Raw genomic sequence first — 18,784 nt, forward strand, 5'->3', positions numbered from 1 at the left:
TATATATATATATATATATATATATATATATAAAGAAAGAAAGAGATGTTTATAAGTTATGTTGATGATCGTACATTACTGATACCAATGTTCTGTTTCACAAATGCAAAGATACAGTGGCAAAATATACAGACAGATTTACACATTAACACTCATTATACAAATCTCAACAATGGTGACAATCATCAAACTAATTCAGATAAACAGATCAACTGCAATGCATGCTGGGAATCACGCATGAGTTTTGTACTATTTTGGTACCCAGCATGCATTTCAGCATAACATTTTCTTTTGTTGATTGGCACCATTGTTGAGTTTCATACACTGTTCATGGTGTCCAACTGATTCAGCAATTTAATTACTTTTTTGTTTTTGTTGTTATATTTTCTGTTAAGTATGATAGCCTGCTTTAATCTCACACTGTAGAATCACACATTATTCACACATTAAAAACTCAACACACTTGTGAGTAATTACAATGATTACAGTCACCATCACCTGATCAATGTGACAGTGAATACCTAACATTAAAGTACGAAGAGTCAAAAGCCCAACTAAAGCAAACACTGATCACAATAATGGTGGTTTGTGGAAATGTCAACATTATTTCAACATTACTCGCAGGTGGAAAAGTGATATTGATTCATTGCAATTAACACTGACAAATCAACAAATTTTTAACCTTGATTCAGTGGTTGCCAGAGTGGATCCTCGTCAGCTGTGGGATCATGTATGCACACTTTGGGGTGCCAGAGCTAATATCTTTGGGTATATATTATTTTATTTGTTTTGTGTTGTAGTTATTACTGTCAACAAATAGATAGTGTAAGTATAATTTACCCATAAATATATATATTTCATGGGTTAAATACAACCCATGAAAATCAGTTAGATTTTACAAAAGTATATTAGTTAGCAAGAAATATATATATATATATATATATATATATATATATATATATATACACACTATTTCTAACTAATTCTAACTTCTATTTTGCATACTTTAGTAAAATCTAACTGATTTTCATGGGTTGTATTTAACACCCCCCAGAGTAATTTTTACAGTGTAGAAATGCATCTGTGTAATATACATGTATGATCATTATTATAAAGGCCACGAGAGGGCATCATCTGATATTTTTTCCTGAACCGGATGAGGCGAGGCGGGGCTGTGGGTGGAGTATTCGAGTTCAGGCGGGAAAAACGAATACGTGATGACGCAACACGTTGAATTAATTGTTTTTGTTTATGCTATGGCGCCCAACAAAATAAAACACGTCTCGTGTACATCACAGGTAAATGTCTGGTTGAAGTATAATGTTAACGGCTAGACATTAATGGATGATATTTTGTTGTATTGTATTGTTTTATATATATATATATTTTTTTATTATACTATTTTTACTTTAATTCTTTGTACTTTGAATGGGTTTCTTAGTACTAAAGTACTATATTTATCCTTAAATAATGCATTATTGAATTCTATATAAAATAATATAAATGCTACAAAATATTATTTTAAATGAATGCAACATTTAAGTAAAAAAAATAGAGCACATTTATTTTAAACCCAAGCATGGAAGGCAAATTGATGACATTCCTTAGTTGCTTATAAGAATATTTATAGACATTTTTTCCCTTTGGATATATAGTTAGATTTGTTTTATACTACTGCATTAAGGCTGATTAGTATTTTATCCCCCATGAAATTGTACATGTATTTTTATTTGAGTTTTTCACACTCATTTCCTAATATGTTTTGACTGTGAAGATCAGAAGAGTAATTGTTTTTTAAAGACCATTTAACCTTTTCTAATGTCCACAATTCTTTTTTTCATATTGCAAGTGCGTAAGATTTGTGTTCATGTGTTTGTGTTCAAGAGTTAATGTCTTAAACGTGTCCATGTCCAGCTGATTTTCTCCCTCAGACTGCCGAAGAGAGCTGGGACAGACTGCGTATTATCTGCACTTAGCAACCGTTTTAACTGGGTTTAATTGGTAGGAATTGTTTCACAGCGCACACCAGAAAAGATGACATCCGTGATGGAGTGGCTTTCCAGCCAAGCTGTCCAAAACATGTTTTTTTAGACAAATAACAGGGTGTGTGACACTTACTCTTTATTTCAAGACTGGATTATGGAGCCAAAAGAGTCTCAATAAAGATAAATGCACACACTACATTCACATATGCACACACAGGATTTAATACATGCACACACATGGTTCATAAATACAAACACAGGATACACAAATGCGCACAAAATTTACAAATGCACACACAAAATTTAAAAAGCACAGATGATTCACAAATGCATACAAAATTCAGAAATGCACACAAAATTCAGAAATACACACACAATTCAGAAATGCAAACAACATTTACAAATGCGTTCAAAATGCACAGGACAAGATTCAGAAATGTATTTCTGATGCACACACACATATATCTTGATTTACAAACTGCTTGCGGTCTGTGAACTTCACTGCATTTGTGTGTGAATTTTGAGACTCCCCTGACTTGGCTCAACACACAAATGCCTTTTTTTAAACAGGGAATGATCTGCAACCAATCAATCACAAGAACGCACTCCACGTGGGGGATTGTTTACTTATAAGCCAATCAGATGAACTGCATTCAAACAGCGCAATATGCCTGTGGTGCGGCATATTATAGCCTACTTATTTATGAAATTGTATGAAAATACAGATGTTTAGGTTACAATTCAGGTTTATTTTTTATTATTTTTTACAAAATATAAATTTAAAAATGTCTCAATACATATAGCCCAGTGACTGCAGAAAAAAAGTTAACCATGGATTCAGGAATTTGCAATAGGCAATTATTTCATTTTATTGAAATATTTTAATGAAAGAAAAAAAAAAATACACCTTTTTTGAATATATAAATATATCTAAATATTCTTTTGGATGCAATATAGAATCAGAATCAGAATCAGAATGAGCTTTATTGCCAGGTATGTTCACACATACGAGGAATTTGTTTTCGTGACAGAGCTCCGCAGTGCAACATAACAGCGACAGAACAAAAAACACAATAAGGAATAAAAAATACAAAAAAATACAAATAGGTGGGTAAGGATTGACAATATACAAATTGACAATGTATGGCAGGTATATTAAAATGAGCATTTATGTATGTACATGTATATTATGTGGAAAAATTTTAACTGTACGCTAAGTATGTGTGTTTGGATAAATAAGTGTATGTGTAAATAAATATAAATATAAGTAGTATAGTGTGTTCCATGTATGTACATGTATATTATGTGCAAAAGATTTACGTGTACGCTAAGTATGTGTGTTGGATAAATAAGTGTATGTGTATATAAATATAAATATAAGTAGTGTAGTGTGTTCCATGTATGTACATGTATATTATGTGCAAAAGATTTACGTGTACGCTAAGTATGTGTGTTGGATAAAAAGTGTAGTGTATATAAATATAAATAGTGTAGTGTGTCCCACAGTTATTATCAGCTGTTCATAAGATGGATTGCCTGAGGGAAGAAACTGTTCCTGTGTCTGGTCGTTCTGGTGCTCAGTGCTCTGTAGCGTCGACCAGATGGCAACAGTTCAAAGAGGGAGTGTGCTGGATGTGAGGGGTCCAGAGTGATTTTGCCAGCCCTTTTTCTCACTCTGGATAAGTACAGTTCTTGAATAGAAGGGAGGGTTGTACCGATGAGTCGCTCAGCAGTCCGGACTACCCTCTGTAGTCTTCTGAGGTCAGATTTAGAAGCTGAGCTGAACCAGACAGTTACTGAAGTGCAGAGGATGGATTCGATGATGGTGGAGTAGAACTGTTTCAGCAGATCCTGTGGCAGGTTAAACTTCCTCAGCTGGCGAAGGAAGTACAACCTCTGCTGGGCCTTTTTCACAATGGAGTCAATGTGAATGTCCCACTTCAGGTCCTGAGAGATAGTGGTGCCCAGGAACCTGAATGACTCCACTGCAGTCACAGTGCTGTTCATGATGGTGAGTGGGGGGAGTGCAGGGGGGTTTCTCCTGAAGTCCACAATCATCTCCACTGTTTTGAGCGTGTTAAGCTCCAGGTTGTTGAGAGTGCACCAGACAGCCAGCTCTTTAACCTCCTGTCTGTAAGCAGACTCATCACCGTCCTGAATGAGGCCGATGAGTGTGGTGTCATCTGCAAACTTCAGGAGCTTGACAGAGGGGTCCTTAGATGTGCAGTCATTAGTGTACAGGGAGAAGAGCAGTGGGGAGAGAACGCAGCCCTGGGGAGCTCCGGTGCTGATTGTACGGGTGCTGGATGTGTATTTTCCCAGCCTCACTAGCTGCTGCCTGTCTGTCAGGAAGCTGTTGATCCACTGACAGACGGAGGTGGGCACGGAGAGCTGAGTTAGTTTGGGCAGGAGGAGGTTTGGGATGATTGTGTTGAAGGCAGAGCTGAAGTCCACAAACAGGATCCTCACATAAGTCCCCGGTCTGTCTAGGTGTTGCAGAACATAATGCAGTCCGATGTTTACTGCATCGTCCACAGACCTGTTTGCTCTGTAGGCAAACTGAAGAGGATCCAGCAAGGGTCCAGTGATGTCCTTCAGGTGGGCCAGCACCAGTTTTTCAAATGACTTCATGACTACAGACGTTAGAGCCACAGGCCTGTAGTCATTTAGTCCTGTAATTTTGGATTTCTTTGGGATGGGGATGATGGTGGAGCGTTTGAAGCATGAAGGGACTTCGCACAGCTCCAGCGATCTGTTGAAGATCTTTGTGAAGATGGGGGCCAGCTGGTCAGCACAGGATTTCAGACAGGCTGGTGTAACGCAATCTGGGCCTGGTGCTTTTTTCCTTTTCTGCTTCCTGAAGACCTGGCGCACCGCATCCTCGCTGATCTGTATTGCAGGTGTGGGGGAGAGGGGGGATGCAGGAGGTGTGAATGGTGAGAGCGCTTGATTGGAGAGGTGTTCAGGGTGGGTTGCAGGAGTTGTGAGTGGTGTGAACAGTTGTTTGGAGAGGCATTCAGGGTTGGTTGCAGGAGTTGTGAATGGTGAGAGCGGTTGATTGGAGAGGTGATCAGGATGGGTTGCAGGAGCTGTGAATGGTGTGAACGTTTGTTTGGAGAGGCATTCAGGGTTGGTTGCAGGAGTTGTTATTGGTGTGAACGGTTGTGTGGAGAGGTGTTCAGGGCAGGTGATGGGTGTTCTTTCAAACCTGCAGTAAAACTCGTTCAGATCGTCTGCCAGTCGTTGATTTTCCACAGTGCTGGGGGGTGGTGTCTTGTAATTGGTGATCTTCTTTAGACTTTTCCACACTGATGCTGAGTCGTTCGAAGTGAACTGAGTCCTTATTTTTTCAGAATAATTCCTCTTTGCCACTTTGATCTCCTTTTCCAGTGTGTATTTTGCCTGTTTATACAAGACATTGTCCCCCTTCACGTAAGCATCTTCTTTGTCCTGACGGAGCTGTCTGAGTTTTGCAGTGAACCACGGTTTGTCATTGTTGTAATTTAGTTGAGTCTTGGTAGGAATACACATATCCTCACAGAAACTGATATATGATGTTACGGTCTCTGTGAGTTCGTCCAGATCGGTGGAAGCAGCTTCAAAAACACTCCAATCAGTGAGGTCAAAACAAGATTGTAAATCCTGCTCTGCTTCATTAGTCCATCTTTTTACAGTCCTTAATACAGGTTTAGCTGATTTTAGTTTCTGCCTGTAGGTCGGTATAAGATGAACCAGAAGGTGATCAGAACGTCCCAAAGCTGCTCGTGGAACAGAGTGAAATGCATCCTTTATTGTTGTGTAACAGTGATCCAATATATTACTGTCTCTTGTGGGACAAGTAACATGCTGTCTGTATTTTGGCAGTTCACGGGAGAGATTGGCTTTATTAAAGTCCCCAAGAATGATTAAAACAGAGTCCGGGTGTTGTTGTTCTATCTCTGTGATGTGCTCAGCGAGTTTCTGTAAAGCTGAGCTCACGTGCGCTTGAGGAGGGATGTAAACACTAACCAGAATGAACGAATGAAACTCCCGCGGCGAATAGAACGGCTTGCAGTTAATGAAGAGCGTTTCGAGATTTGAGCAGCACGTCTCCTTTAACACAGTTACTTCTGTACACCACCGTTCATTGATGTATAAGCATGTCCCGCCGCCGCGCGATTTCCCCGTTGATTCTGCGTCGCGATCTGCTCTAAACAGCTGAAAGCCCGGCAGATGGAGCGCGCTGTCCGGTATGGTGTCATTCAGCCAAGTTTCCGTGAAACACAGAGCAGCAGATTGAGAGAAATCTTTATTTGTCCGAGAGAGCAGAAGCAGTTCGTCCGTTTTGTTGGGAAGAGAGCGGAGATTTGCCAGATGGATGCTAGGCAACGGCGTTCGAAATCCGCGTTTTCTGAGTCTCACGAGTGCTCCCGCTCGCTTTCCCCGCCTGCGCGTCCTCTTGAAGCGTGTGATCAGCGCAGCCGCTCCGCCGACAAGAATGTCTAGCAAAACATCAGAATAGTCGAAAACTGGTGAAATATCGGGAGATGTGTGTTGCCGAATATCCAGCAATTCGTCCCTGGTGAAACTGATTGCAGGAATATAACTAAAGACAGGACAAACTAACAAAAACACAAAAACAACTGCAGAGCACGTCACGGAGGCAGCCATCCTGTATCGGCGCCACTTCCTGTATCGGCGCCACTTCCTGTACTGTACTAAGGGGACTGTCATTTTAATTATAATATTTGGTCCCTACATGAAGAGAGAGTCAATGGTCCGCTGCAAGAGGAAAGTGACTCTCCGACTGTGAAAAGTGGGTCTCCGGCTGCGTGAGGAAAGTGAATCGTTCGCTGAGGAAAGTGAGTTGCTCTCTGCGTGAGGAAAGTGAGTCGTTCGCTGCGTGACTCGTTAAGGAAAGTGAATCGTTCGCTGCGTGAGGAAATTGAGTCGTTCGCTGCGAGAGGAAAGTGAGTCATTCGCTGCATGACTCGTGAGGAAAATGAGTCGTTCGCTGCGAGAGGAAAGTGAGTCATTCGCTGCATGACTCGTGAGGAAAATGAGTCGTTCGCTGCGAGAGGAAAGTGAGTCGTTCGCTGCATGACTCGTGAGGAAAGTGAATCGTTCGCTGAGGAAAGTGAATCGTTCGCTAAGGAAAGTGAATCGTTCGCTGAGGAAAGTGAGTCGTTCGCTGCGAGAGGAAAGTGACTCTCCGGCTGCGGAAAGTGAGTCTCCTGCTGCGCAAAGTGGGTCTCCGGCTGCGTGAGCTAAGTGAGTCGTTCGCTGAGGAAAGTGAGTCGTTCGCTGCGTGAGGAAAGTGAATCGTTCGCTGAGGAAAGTGAGTCGTTCGCTGATTGGCTTATAAGTAAACAATCCCCCACGTGGGGTGCATTCTTGTGATTGGCTAAAACAAGGGAGATATCTGATTGGTTGCAGATCATTCCCTGTTTAAAAAAAGGCATTTGTGTGTCAAGCCAAGTCAGGGGAGTCTCAAAATTCACACACAAATGCAGTGAAGTTCACAGACCGCAAGCAGTTTGTAAATCAAGATATATGTGTGTGTGCATCAGAAATACAATTCTGAATCTTGTCCTGTGCATTTGTGAATCTTGAACGCATTTGTAAATGTTGTTTGCATTTCTGAATTGTGTGTGTATTTCTGAATTTTGTGTGCATTTCTGAATTTTGTATGCATTTGTGAATCTTCTGTGCTTTTTAAATTTTGTGTGTGCATTTGTGAATTTTGTGCACATTTGTGTATCCTGTGTGTGTATTTATGAATTATGTGTGTGCATGTATGAATCGTATGTGTGCATATGTGAATGTAGTGTGTGCATTTATCTTTATTGAGACTCATTTGGCTCCATACTGGATTTCTAGTAGCATGATATCCAGAAGGCACTCTGTAATCCCTTTCAGGAATGTCTCCTCAAAAAGCCCAGAGGAATGCTGGGATCCCCCTGCAGTACTACATCCAGCACAACACCTCCAAGAGAAGATAATGTGAAAACCCCAACAGGCAAGTTGTTGTTTGGCCACCACACAGACAGAATGGGAAAATGTTGTTTTCATAATACAAATGTTGTTTCTGTCTTGAATCTGGGCCGGTGGATTTAGGACTTCCAGTCACCAAACAAAGACTCCTAAGGAACAGAGATTTTATTTGAAGGATAGATAAACTGGGTTCTGCAGAGTTTTTTCATTCTGACCACAAAAAAGCGCATTTGACTTTTTAAACCTAAATTACTCAGTTTATATATTTGATATTATTATTTAATTTCAATAGTTATATTGTGAAATATTATAATCTAAAATAACAGTTTTCTAGTTTAATGTATTCTAAAATGTCCTTTTTTTTATTTAATGGCAAAGCTGACTATTCAGCATCATTACTCCAGTCTTCAGTGTCACATGATCCTTCAGAAATCATTCTCATATGCTGATTTACTGGTCAAGAAACATTTCTTATTTTTACCAATGCTGAAAACAGTTGTACTGCTTAATATTTTTGTGGAAACTGATACGTCTTTTTCAAAAGAACAGCATTTATTTGAAATATATTTTGTAACAGTGTTACTGTACCTTTTGATTTAATGTGCCATTGTTGAAAAAAGGTATTCATTTCTTTAAAACTTTATATTTATTTATACAGTGGTGTTCACAAGAAAACAGCGTTAGGATAAAAAAAACATTATTTAAAACGATATTTTTTTGTTTATAGTTATTAATGTAACAAGCAAAAGACACCAAATATTAAAACAAGAATGCTAAGAACTCAAATTGTTGTGCTCATTTTGTAATTTGTAACAAAATGTCTTCAAAATAGATTTTTCACTAGTGGTCCCAGACTCTGTGGACTGACTCTTGTATATATTCTTCACTCTGTATATCATTTTTATAGACCCATATATTCTGTATTCAGTGGTGGTCATTCAGGCGGAGTTTTATTAACATTGGCGGTTCACAGAAGAAATCCAGACCTACAGCATCCTCTTTGTGGAGGTAATGTGATTTTGTACATGCGCATTTGGAGAGGATTTTTGCAACCAAATATATCTGTTCATAATCAACTACTCACAAGCTCTTCTTCTATTCCTTTGACTTTTGTCCACGTAGAATCCCTCAGTTTCTGATTATCTGCCTTTCCATGATTCCTCCTGCCTGGATTGTGATTGAGTGGCACTCATGGGAGTCAGGGAACCAGAGGTCATGAGCTCACAGCACTCTTCTGTCTTTGGCTCTGACTCAGATGAGCAGCATATGGTTCCATGTCCTCTATGCTCCTTCCGATTCCCCCCAGACTGTATCCAGCAGCACGTTAGCACCTGTGGTGACCCGTTAGAGCCTGGTACTGTGTGACAGAACTGAGTGAAACCTTTTCAAAATAGCAATATGCAAATCAGATATTCTCTTGGTTTCTCTGGCCTAACATTGTATATACTACTGGCTTAGGAATTTTTCAGTTTCATTTTCCAGTTTTTGTTGATTTTAGAGGCACTTTATAGCATTGGTCACTATGAAATGTTTGTCGTCTTATCTGCTTTACACTCTCTTTGTGATATCAAGATCATATTAGAATGCTGTTTGTAATTGTTTACATTATATTTATTATTAAGAATGTTTAGATCTCGCCTTGTCATTTTAATCACTTCCTCAACAACAAAAATAAATAATTTTTTTGATTTAAAAATTAATTAATTCATGTATACACTGCTGTTTAAACTTTTGGGGTAGGCAAGATGTTTTTTTTTTGTTTTTTTTATAAAGAAGTCTCTTATGATCATCAAAGCTGCATTTTATTTGATCAAAAATACAGTTAAAACTTGAAATAATATTAACGTTTAAACAAAATCTTTTCTAATTGAATATTTTTATTTATTTTTGTTTATCCTGTGATAGCAAGGATTGCTATAGTTTTGAATCGTTTAGAAATCATACGAATATGCTCATTTGGTCCTCAAAAACATTTCTTATTATCAGGTTGAGCTGCTTAATATTATTGTGTAAACTGTGATCAACTTTTTGAATACAAATCTTTTGTATCATAACTGTATTTACTGTAACGTTTGATCAATTTAATGTGTCCTTCCTGAATAAAAGGATTAATTTCTTAACAATATTTCCTGACTGATCACAAACTTAAATGTAGTGCATGTGTCAGAAAGAAAATTTTCCTTTTTAAATAAAAAAATCAATATATTTTTGATCATCTATTTTAATAATTGGTTATTTTGTCATTTCAGTTTTAGCCTGAAATGACCTCTCACACTGACCCTGTATCATGGGGCCATCCTTATTGTTGAGCCCTGATGTTTACAGAGGTGTGGAAAGGAGGAAGTGCACTGATGGAGGAGTGGAAATTCAGAAGTCCTTTGTGAGCTCTAATGGGATGCAACATAATGTTACGGTTGCATTTTTAATTGGTCGTGTTCTTTGGGGAATTGCACCTGTTATTTGGTTTGTTCAGAATGAAATCATTCACCCGTGTTTTGACTCCTCAGTGGTGGCAAACCTTTGGACTCGCTTAACTAGTGTCTTAATCAGTCTCCTCAGATCAGGATTAGAGCCTCATAATACAGCGTTACTGACTTGTTTTTGGAGCTGCTTTGTCTGCTTCTCGGATATACAGTATGTGAGACCATTGATACCAGCTCACTGTAATATTTACTGTATATACCTGGTGTATCTGATGATGGAAAACCTCACGGTAAGAAATATACATTGTTCACTGTAAAAAATTATTTTGTAAATTTGTTTTTCTAAGCATGCATCAAGTCTTTGGAAATTGTGTATGTTATGTGTCTGATCTCATAATTAAGTTACAACAAAATCAGAAGTGTGTATTTCTAACAAAACAAAAATTCCCCATTCTATTGTCAGAAATTTTTATATCAGCATAATAACTCGTGTAAAAAGTTACTAACTTCATTGTATTTTATTGGTGACCTAAAATAGAGAATACTGAATATATTAATTTATTAATATAAAATGTGTGTGTGTATATATATATATATATATATATATATATATATATATATATATATATATATATATATATATATATTTATTTATTTTGAAATCTTAAAACAGTTCACAGCCTCCCCATTGTATCAGACCATATTTGAAGTCCCCCCAACATATTTATTGTACTTCTGCTTTAATGGCAAATCTGCTTATTTATCATTTTTGTATTATGTAAGCTAGTGGCATTATTAAAATAACAGCATTTAAAAAATATATTTATCTATAATTTTCAGGGTTTACAGTGAATGTACTTGTTTAGAGAGAAAAAACTCAGAAATAGTAATTTCTGATAGCTTTACATTACTAGAAAAATGACATGACTTTTTGAGATTTTATTTATTAGCTACCATGACTTTTTCAATATAGACATAAAAAAAATCCTTCCTCTATGTTAAGATAATGAGAACATCCTGTGAAAATAAAATTAAAATGGCAGTTGTTAAAGCAACTAATTAAAATAAGAAATACAAAATAATTAAAAATACAAAATAATAACAGGCAAAATTATTTTTCTCTCTCTTTCTCTCATGCATTGCATAGTTGCTTTAGTTTTTAGAAGATGAAATATGAGCCGCAGTGAAATGGTACAAGAAACAATCTGAGATGATATATAAGCTTTTATTCCAACAGATGTCTAGACCTCAGTGTTATATTCCTGTTTTAGAGCTATTTTGGTCTTGCTGTGTATTAAAATGATTTTATCTTCCCTTTGAATAGCCAGAACAATGGCGCGAGATCGTGAACAAGAAGTTTCGCTTCCCTCCGGAGCTCCTCGGGGCCATCCGAGAGGGCAACGTGAACATGGTCTATTCGCTGCTGAGGACGGGTGACGGGATCATCCGCCAGCTGGACGACTCTGAGGACAGGCTATGGAGAGAAGCGCTGAACTTGTCAATCCGACTGGGCAACGAGAACACCATGGACACCCTTCTCCAAGGGGTCAAGTTTGACTTCCGGAAGATCCACGAAGCTCTTCTTGTGGCTGTGGACACCAACCAGCCTCGTGTGGTCAAGCGCCTCCTGGACCAGCTTGATCTGGAGAAGGGAAACAAGATGGATGTGCGCTCATTCTCAATGGCCATTTTTGACCACTCCATTGATGATTCTCAGTTTGCCCCTGGAGTGACACCATTGACACTGGCCTGTCAGAAGGATCTGTATGACATTGTGACAATGCTCAATCAGAAAGGTCACGAAATTCCTTGGCCGCATAAAATCTCATGCATATGTCTGGAGTGCACAAATGGACGGCAATATGATTTGCTCAAGTTCTCGCTGTCCCGTATCAACACCTACCGAGGTATCGCCAGCCGTGCCTACCTGTCCATCACCGCAGATGATGCCATGCTCAGTGCCTTTCGACTCAGCCGGGATCTCCGCAAGCTGTCTAAAAAGGAACCTGAATTCAAGGTTGAGTAAAGCAGGGCTCTTGGTTCTTTAGAAGGCCTCATTGTAGTAAAAAGCAGTGGCTAAATCCTACATGGAGGATTTTTATGAAATTAACTTAGAATATATAATATAAAACACTGTATAATGGCATGACACTAATTAAATCTATTCATGTTCAAAAAATAAAAAAAATACACATACATTGATGATTAGCATGTCTTACATTTCTTTGTATTAATTTTTTTTTATATTATATTTTTATACATTTTAATGTTTACATTTTTCTCAACCACTCTCTCCTGTGCTTCATACAGCCTCAGTATCTCGCCCTGGAGCAGCTGTGCCAAGAGTTTGCCGTGGAGCTGCTCGGAATGTGCCGGAACCAAAGTGAGGTCACCACCATCCTGAACAGTCTTGTGGATCAGGATGAGGACAGCGAGGATGAGTTTGACCAGCAGGCGTTTGAGGAGGGCATTCCAAACCTGGCTCGCCTAAGGCTTGCCGTCAACTATAATCAAAAACAAGTAGAACCCCCAGCTTTAACCCCTTAAAACAGAATTAATAAAGCAACTGCTATTTATTCATTTTGCTAATCATTGTTTGTACTGCAGTTTGTAGCCCACCCGATCTGCCAGCAGGTGCTTTCCTCCATCTGGTGTGGGAAACTATCAGGTTGGAGGGGCAGCAGAACAGCCTGGAAGCTCTTGGTGTCTTTTGGGATCTTCCTGACCATGCCCATCCTTTGCCTCATCTACTGGATCGCACCAAAGTCAAAGGTTTTCGCCAGATATCTTCAAATATTCAAGCGTTTAACACTATAGGATTGCTGTTTATTGCAGAAGCTTTAATTACCAGCAGTCTTTAATTAACACATTGGAAGAAATCTCTACAAACAAATTGAGAACACATTGTTTCCTCAGTTTTATCAAGTCAGTTCTATAGGTTTGTTTTTACAGACTTCTATGCACCCACCCGTTCTCCAAAGTGCTGTTGGGATGCTGGAATCCATCCCAGCATCTCAGGATAAAGGCAGGGAAACACCCTGGATATATGGTCCATGGCAGGAATATTCTACCAACTAGTGAACCATCTTCTATTTTCTTCTCAGTTGGGGAAGATTCTGAAGATCCCAGTGATTAAATTCCTTCTCCATTCGGCATCATATATGTGGTTCCTGATCACGCTTCTGGGGGAATCTATTGCCATGGAGGTGTACCGGGACAGCTTTGCCTCTCGTGAGCAGACCATCCTGCACAACTCCTTCCACATGATCTGGGTGGTTGGTAGGGAATCAGTTCTGCATTTATTTTGCTGCAATATCTTCAACTTCAGTTCTGCATTTTTGAGCATTAGACATAAAACAAAAATGTAATGGTTCTTAATCCTGTCAAACAGGTTTTTTCTGGTTCGAGTGTAAGGAAATTTGGATCGAGGGCTTGAGGAGTTATTTCCTAGACTGGTGGAACTGTCTGGATGTGATGGTTCTCAGCATGTACCTGGCTTCATTCGCCCTGAGAGTGGTCATCATGCTTAAGGTCCATTTCCTCTGCCAGATACCTGACAAACAGGATGAGTGTGTCTACTTCACCGAGACTTGTGAGAGAAAACACTTCACTAAGCATCACATTTTAGCCTACAATATGGCAGCTCATTGGCCTGCTAGTGTAATGTATTTCTGGCTGTACAGTGCGTGATGAGTGGCATCAGGAGGATCCCCAGTTCATCGCTGAGGTGCTGTTTGCAGTGACCAGCATGTTGAGTTTCACTCGCCTGGCCTACATCCTTCCAGCAGACGAGTCTCTTGGCACCCTGCAGATCTCCATTGGAAAGATGATTGACGACATGATGAGGTATTCAACTGCGTCATGTTGATTTTAAAGATTATTAGTATCTTGAAGGAACATTTGAGGAACTGCTTCTTTTTCTCTCCAGATTTATGTTCATTTTAGTGATCATTGGAACTGCCTTCCTGTGTGGCATCAACAATATCTATGTCCCATATATGATTTCACCAAATCTTGGAAGGTATTTTGGGTTTTATCCAATTGGATAAAGCTGCATAAATCGAATCAATGAGTTGAGTTTGAGATCATCTTCAAAATGGAGCAACGCCACATCTGTTTACATTCACAGGTTAAATGAAACCTTCAGCTTCCTCTTCTGGACCATGTTTGGTATGGCCGACCAGACCTATGTGGACATGCCGGAGTTTGTTTTGGCTGAGTTTGTTGGCAGAATCCTTTATGGCATCTACACTCTGATCATTGTCATTGTACTTCTAAACATGCTCATCGCTATGATCACCAACTCTTTTCAGAAGATTGAGGTAAGCCTGAAGAACTGACTCTGGTGTAACATATGTACGCTAACAATATAAGCTTGGTGTTTCACATACATTGTTCATCTCTATAGGATGATGCTGATGTAGAGTGGAAATTCGCCCGTTCAAAGCTCTACCTGAGTTATTTCAGAGAAGGACTGACTATGCCTGTCCCTTTCAACATCATCCCCTCTCCAAAGGCCCTTTTCTATCTTTTAAGGTTGCTTTCAGCTCTTATTTGATGGAGTCCATGATTGAGGAGTACAAAACAATAAAAGCAATTGGCATTAGATTTTTTTTTTAATTAACGTTTTTTTTGTTTTTGAATGAAATATGAATGTATTATTTTATTATTTATTAAACATTTTACATTTAAGTAACATTATAAAAATGCATTAAATGTGTAAATATAAAGTTAAAAATTGAGCTTTTATTTGTTTGAAAAGTAATCTGATTATTTATTATTATATTTATCTAAATTAAAAATATATTATAATCAAATAAAACGCTGTATAAAGGTTGTTATTTGTCAGTTTGACAAGTGATTGATTTCATTTGTTAAAAAAAAACAATTATTCATAAATTACTAAATTATTGCATTTTACTTTTAGGTGGCACAGATTATAAAGGAGAAAAATGTCATTTTGATCCCAGTGTTGTTTTTCTTTTCTTTTCTTTATATTTCAGAGGAATTTGCAGACGGGTCTGCTGCTGCTGCTTCAACTGTAATTCTGCTCCAGACTACCCTCCACTTACATCTATGGTACACTTTTCAGTCTTTCAGGATTACAACTCACCTTTAGTCTATATTACAATTTACATACATATTCTGGTGGGCTATTCATTGCCATTTCTTACAAGAATTTATAATAAAACACAAATTATAGCATGTTGGGGGGAAAAAAATCTATGCCTCCTTTGTCTCTTTTGGAAATGGAACCACTGAAGGATGAAGTGGGTCCAGGGGAGAACCGCATTCCCTACAGACAGCAGGTCATCCGCGCGCTGGTTCAGCGCTACATCGAATCTGCCAGGAGAGAGTTTGAAGAGACGAAGCGCAAAGGTAAGACTCACAAGGTTTTGGTAAAGACTCATTGGATCTATTTATTCTGAAAAAGTTGTAATGAATTGCTTTTAACAGACATTTGAAATATATCAGCTTCGATTTGTTTCAATAATATTTCTTGTCCCTAAGACCATACACTGTTTTTTATAAGCATACTCCTCCCTTATTATTCAATTCTGTGCTAGCTACTATATTGCATGTGTTTTCAGTTACATTTTGCATTATTAAGACATTAACACCAGGCAGTTATAGGAATTAATAAACATTTTTGCTCCTGGAATGGCTATATTATGACGTTGCAGTAGTAGTAGAGTTTTGACAGGTTTACAAGATACCATTGAGGTTCTTCAAAGAAAAAAAAGAAAGTAAAGAGGGTTAGAAATATCTTGCTTTTAGTCATTTTGTCCTATTTTAAATAATTTATAAGTCATCTTGAGGCTCTGGCCCCCTTTATACATATACGTTCATACTATAGTTTTCACATGCACTGAAAATGTTGAAGTGATCTGGAATGTCTTTCCTCCAGACGTTGGGAACAGGATCACAGAGCTGAGCAAAGTGATTGGCCAGCTACATGCTGAAATGAAACAGATTCAAACGAACGTGTTTGACTACTCGGACGACACCAAAGGAGATCCATCAGGAGGATCTTCTTTCCTGGGGAAGTACATCCTTGGAGCCAAAAACAACTTCAGAGGCTTCAACAGCAACGAGAGAAAGACTGTTCCATTACATGAGCCTACACACCATGAAGAACCAGCATTGGGGACTGTAGAAGAGAAGGAGGAAGCGACTGCAGACATGCAGGAGTCACCGACCATTGACACCGAGCCAGACAGGAAATCAAATGAAGAGCAAAACAGCGAGGGAGAAATGGATAATGCTGTGGAAGACATGAATGAGACAGATGGGGGAGGAGATGAGGGGGACATGGAGACGGGAAATAATGATGTCACTGATATTAGCATGGAGGCTGGTGCTGGAAAGAATACAGAGAATACAAGTGAGACAGTCATAGATATAGAGGCCAATACAGATGCTGAAAGTGAAGCTAGAGGAAAAAGAGAAGATGAGATGATGGTGGAGGAGGAAACCAGTGATAATGAGGAGGAATTAAATGAAGAGGCCACAGGAGGAAAAGATCTAGATAGAGCAGAGACAGAGACAAACATAGAGGTTGGAGAAAATAATGAAATGACAGAAGATGTAGTTGAAGTCATCAATGAAAATGCAGGAGAGGGCATCAAGATAAACCTGAATCAGACAAGCCTAGTGAGTTTCTTAGCAAAGAGGATCGAGGAAAAGCTAGAGAGGAATTTGACTTTCATTGGAAACCTGGTATCATCACCAACTGGCAGCGATGACTCCCAAGACACCGGTTTTGGTTCTCAAGTATTTGACCTCTCAACTAGCAGTCCTTAATGATAGGAATAATTCTTCCAAGATTAGTTTGAAATCACTAGCTTATGAGAACCACGAACCTAGCTGATAACTTTTTTTAGTGTTTTAAGATATTAAAATGCTTTTCTACAGTGGCCTCAGAAAGTATTTAGACACTTTTGCCACACTGAAAATGTCTGAAATTTCATTACAATTGAAAATAAAATATCAAAGGTGTAGTTTAATCACTTTAACTATGAATATATTGACATCATTTGAATATTGTTAAATTTTTAACTATATAACTTCTATTAATTTAAAGGTTTACAAAGTCTTTTGAAATGTTCACTTGTTCTATTATATATATATATATATATATATATATATATATATATAATAAATGGCAATTGGTTATGCAAGATTTTTTTGAAAGAAATGAACACTTCTAGCAAGGCATTGCATTTATTTGAAAAAAAGAAAACAGCACAACTGTCTCCAACATTGATAATAATAAGTTTCTTGAGCAAATCAGCATTTTAGAATGAGTTCTGAAGGATCACTTGACTCTTAAGACGAGTAATGAAGCTGAAAATGTCTCTTGCATCATAGATTCATTTCATTTTAAAATACATTCAAATAGAAAAGTTATTTTAAATCATAATATTTGACAATATTAGTTTTGTTGTATTTCCTACCAACCCTTAAAAATTACGAACAGCAGTCTGTTTTAAAGTGTGCCTTATGTGACAAAATACTTTTTGGCGCCATTGTGTATACTGTATAACGTCCTTTGAAAGAAACATTCTGGTTGTTTGGTCCTCTGAAACTGTAAAATAATTTGTAAATCATGTAGATTAAATCATCATAGTAGTCATGTCATTAATAAAATCCATAGGGCACGATTTTGCAATATTGTACTCATAATAAACATGCAATGTACTGTATAATGTCATTGTAATAGAAATTAATTTCTATTAAAACAATTTATTCATTTTAACTCTCTCTATACAGTATATATATAAAAACATGAATACATAGATGCATGAGAGGACATTTATCACCCTAGAGATCACATGCACATGTTGCAGCTTGTTTAGCACCTGCTGTTTGTGACACAGCTGCCTTTCCCATGAGGCCTCTGACTATTCATTAACCGGTCACCTGCAGCCTCAGACCCTCCCCATGCACCTCTACTGGAACGTCACACCTGTTCTCATAACCATAGGAATATATGAACCATTACTGCACACAGGGTAATGCTGGTGGAATTACATTCAGCAAACAATATCTGTAGCACCATTATATTTAACTTCATGAAAATGCTCAAAAATTTTAACGTTAAAATACATGGTAATGTTAATGTGTTGACGGGCTTGGTGGAATAGATCTGCTATGCCGCTGCAGCAGAGCAAGTATGGAGACTTGCTACTGCCAATAAATCCAGACGTACCGCTGCTGCACATGTAACATGAAACTACACCATAGCACAGTGGTGTTTAACCTGTGGGCCGCGGTAGCATTGCAGGTGGGCCGCCAAAATTGCTTTTAAAATAAATAATATTGTTAATATATGTACAAATGTCTAAGTCATAACATAATAACATCATTTCATATATATAATTAAATAACAAAAAACAAAAT

The 18,784-nt window shown here is 38.2% G+C and overlaps 1 protein-coding gene and 1 long non-coding RNA gene across 3 annotated transcripts; both read left to right on the forward strand.

Moving 5' to 3' along the window:
- Positions 1–1,177: 1,177 nt before the first annotated feature.
- On the forward strand, positions 1,178–8,356 carry LOC132130828 (uncharacterized). Of its 2 annotated transcripts, XR_009428788.1 has the most exons (4): positions 1,178–1,298; positions 2,020–2,081; positions 7,863–7,993; positions 8,082–8,356. It is a non-coding gene; the product is annotated as an uncharacterized LOC132130828 (long non-coding RNA). The 2 variants fall into 2 exon arrangements; XR_009428787.1 differs by lacking the exon at positions 1,178–1,298 and having other exon boundaries at positions 1,975–2,081.
- A 688-nt stretch (positions 8,357–9,044) lies between these two features.
- trpc2b (transient receptor potential cation channel subfamily C member 2b) lies at positions 9,045–17,434 on the forward strand. The gene is made up of 13 exons (XM_059542588.1): positions 9,045–10,671; positions 11,706–12,398; positions 12,692–12,901; positions 12,989–13,153; positions 13,486–13,660; positions 13,773–13,973; positions 14,065–14,227; positions 14,310–14,402; positions 14,511–14,703; positions 14,790–14,917; positions 15,385–15,460; positions 15,646–15,760; positions 16,290–17,434. Exons 1-13 carry the CDS (start codon positions 10,246–10,248, stop codon positions 17,183–17,185), a joined length of 3,534 nt encoding a protein of 1,177 aa, XP_059398571.1. The 5' UTR covers positions 9,045–10,245; the 3' UTR covers positions 17,186–17,434.
- Positions 17,435–18,784: the final 1,350 nt, after the last annotated feature.

Source organism: Carassius carassius, chromosome 47, assembly GCF_963082965.1.
Source record: "Carassius carassius chromosome 47, fCarCar2.1, whole genome shotgun sequence".
Lineage (NCBI taxonomy): Eukaryota > Metazoa > Chordata > Actinopteri > Cypriniformes > Cyprinidae > Carassius > Carassius carassius.

Bases quoted from the DNA above. Each gene is read 5' to 3' on its own strand.
- trpc2b (XM_059542588.1), top strand. From the start codon at position 10,246: ATGGGGCCATCCTTATTGTTGAGCCCTGATGTTTACAGAGGTGTGGAA. The intron at 12,902-12,988 runs GTAGAACCCCCA...TTTGTACTGCAG, and splicing joins TCAACTATAATCAAAAACAA to TTTGTAGCCCACCCGATCTG. The intron at 14,918-15,384 runs GTTGCTTTCAGC...TTTATATTTCAG, and splicing joins GCCCTTTTCTATCTTTTAAG to AGGAATTTGCAGACGGGTCT.